This window comes from Eurypyga helias, unplaced genomic scaffold (genome assembly GCF_000690775.1).
Source record: "Eurypyga helias isolate BGI_N326 unplaced genomic scaffold, ASM69077v1 scaffold26938, whole genome shotgun sequence".
Taxonomy (NCBI): domain Eukaryota; kingdom Metazoa; phylum Chordata; class Aves; order Eurypygiformes; family Eurypygidae; genus Eurypyga; species Eurypyga helias.
The window spans coordinates 1-2500 of record NW_010266703.1 but is presented as its reverse complement, the minus strand read 5'-3'; the positions used below and the strand labels follow the sequence as shown (position 1 = coordinate 2500).

General features: G+C 45.4%; 1 protein-coding gene across 1 annotated transcript in view; it reads right to left on the bottom strand.

The window, feature by feature from the left end:
- SRRM1 (serine/arginine repetitive matrix 1) overlaps nt 1-187 on the bottom strand; it is a gene marked incomplete at its 5' end in the record, with an annotated part of 11636 nt that extends 11449 nt beyond the window's left edge. Inside the window, one exon of the mRNA XM_010157195.1 lies at nt 98-187. Coding sequence (XP_010155497.1) covers nt 98-187 — 90 coding nt within the window. The remainder of the gene's footprint in view (nt 1-97) is intronic.
- Between the last annotated feature and the right edge of the window lie 2313 nt (nt 188-2500).

The window sequence follows — 2500 nt, the reverse complement described above, 5'->3', positions numbered from 1 at the left end:
TATGCCTTTCCAACACGCTATTCTAGAAAACCTGCAACAGAAACAAGTCACCTTTGATTGATGTGTTTTACTTCCCATCTCATCCTAATCCACTTACCTTCTTTTCTAAGCATTCTGCAAATTTCAACTGCTTCAACAGCTTCTTCTGCTTGTTGCTGAAGCGATTGTCCTGTTCTGCACTTGTTCCCTAAAGCACAGGAAAGAAGATTTTTAGGCTGCGTGACATCCCACCGCTTCCAAGTATCAGTTTCCCACACGTTTGCAGTGGGCAGCGCACAGCAACACCAGCCACACCGTTATGTAGGCAAATAAGCCTTTTCAAGTGCCTTTCAAAGATTTTAGCACTACAGTCTTCATCTACTGCTGAAGATTTAGGGGCAGGCAGACGCTTGACCTCCAAAGTGACACCTTAATGACATCATCTCGCTGGCTACTACATCACTCCTACTACTTAGGAATTTAAAGGTGCAACAGTGCCAAAATGCTATGAAATGCCCTTATGCTGGAATTTACAAACTCCTCCGAAGGAATAAGCTCTTCTGTCCAAGAACCAAAGTGTCAGACTTGTTTACAGTGAAAAATGTATGAAAATCGATGAAAACCCCTGGGTACATTTCTCGGAAGCACATCAGCCAACAGGCAGCCAGCAGAAGTACAACGGATACTGCTTTATGGATCATGCCCTGGTAGAGTTCACCAACTCGTTCCGCTCCCATGAACAGAAACTATAGGTTAATTCATTTGGAACTGAAAGGCTTGAAAGTCCAGTTCTGGAAAATTTACTTGCGCAGAAGTAAACAGAACCACGCGTGGACAAGAGGATGTGCAGAACTGCACCCAAATCCTAACGATTCAGAACAAACCCACAGTTCACATGTGAAGTTTATTCATGAAACGAAACCTGACTGATGGAAAGTGGGGAGGTTTAGGTTAGATGTCAGGAAGGAATTCTTCCCGCAGAGGGTGGGGAGGCACTGGGACAGGTTGCCCAGAGAAGCTGTGGATGCCCCATCCCTGGGAGTGTCCAAGGCCAGGCTGGATGAGGCTTGGAGCAACCTGGTCTAGTGGAAGGTGTCCCTGCCCATGGCAGGGGGTGGGGCTGGGTGGGCTTTAAGGTCCCTTCCACCCCAATCCATTCCATGATTCTGTGAAAACAGGGGAATTCAGTACCATTTCCTAGGCACAGAAGGGGTTGGGTACAAGCATTGATATGAGCTGCTACGGAACCAGAAGACAGTAAGAAAAAGCTCAAACTTTAAGGTAACCTAACCACTTCATTTGTTCAGAAAGCAACTTGAACTGGCAAGGTAACATGTGCTGAAGTCATCAGATCTGGAAAGGGAACAAACTGTCAACACTCTGGTTTGTTACTCTGGAACACGGGAATCCTAAATAGAATGGTTTGGGTGGGAAGGGACCTCAAAGACCATCTAGTTCCAACCTCCCTGCCATGGGCAGGGACACCTTGCACTAGACCAGGTTGCTCCAAGCCTCATCCGGCCTGGCCTTGGACACTTCCAGGGATGGGGCATCCACAGCTTCTCTGGGCAGCAAGAGAAGACTGACTGTGGCACAGGCACTTACCAGGATTAAGTCTGTTTAGAGCCCCTTACAACACCTGCAGTCTGCTGGGTGGCTTACACCTTAGCAACCAATGCAATACCTGAGTGATCTGACAAGAATTGAACATTCTAGACTTTCTTTCAAAGGCAGGGACATGCCAGTTTGCACTGACAACTTCACAGAAGCATGAAGAACTAAAAGAATTACCAGCAGTTTTCTCTTCAAGGTAAATCCAAAACGGTGCTCTGCTGCACTTCCGCAATTCCCTCAAGAACTTTTGTTTCTCCTGAGCTCAGACTAAGACTAGACCAGAACACTGTTTACAGCCCTGTTTCAGTAACATGCTGCTTTCGATTTTACCAACACTCATCTTCCACAGGCCAGTTTAAAACACTGCTAGACTTCTAATTCAGTGTTTTCAGTCCCAGTAATTCTGCTGTCAACTACAACTCCTTCAGCTGGAAACCTTTTCACACTTGTGTTAGAACAAGTGTAGATTCAACCTCTAATTATTTTTAGCACCTTAACACAACGCTGAATTAAGTGATGCTGTAAAAGCATTCTAGCTGGAGGAACAGAAAATAACAGGGCTGAAAAGGTGAATGAATCTTGGAAAATTGCTTTTCAGAACTGTCAAAGGACTCCAAAAAATAGGTTCACTTTAACGGGAGAAAAGGCTGAAAAGGAATTCACCCAGGGTAGGTTACTGTTCCATAGTCTCTGCAGAAAATACAGCACGGCTGTAAGAACAGAAAAGCTCAATGATTAAAAAAATCAAGGAACAAGCTAAAAATAAAGCACAACTCCTTTTTGCTTGGCATACACTAATAACCCTCCTGGCACAGTTCAAAGAGATTCTCTCTGAAGAAGGGGCACTTTTGTTTGCTCTGAAGGCGGACACCGAAGCGCATTTCCCTGCACAACCCGGTTCGCCCCC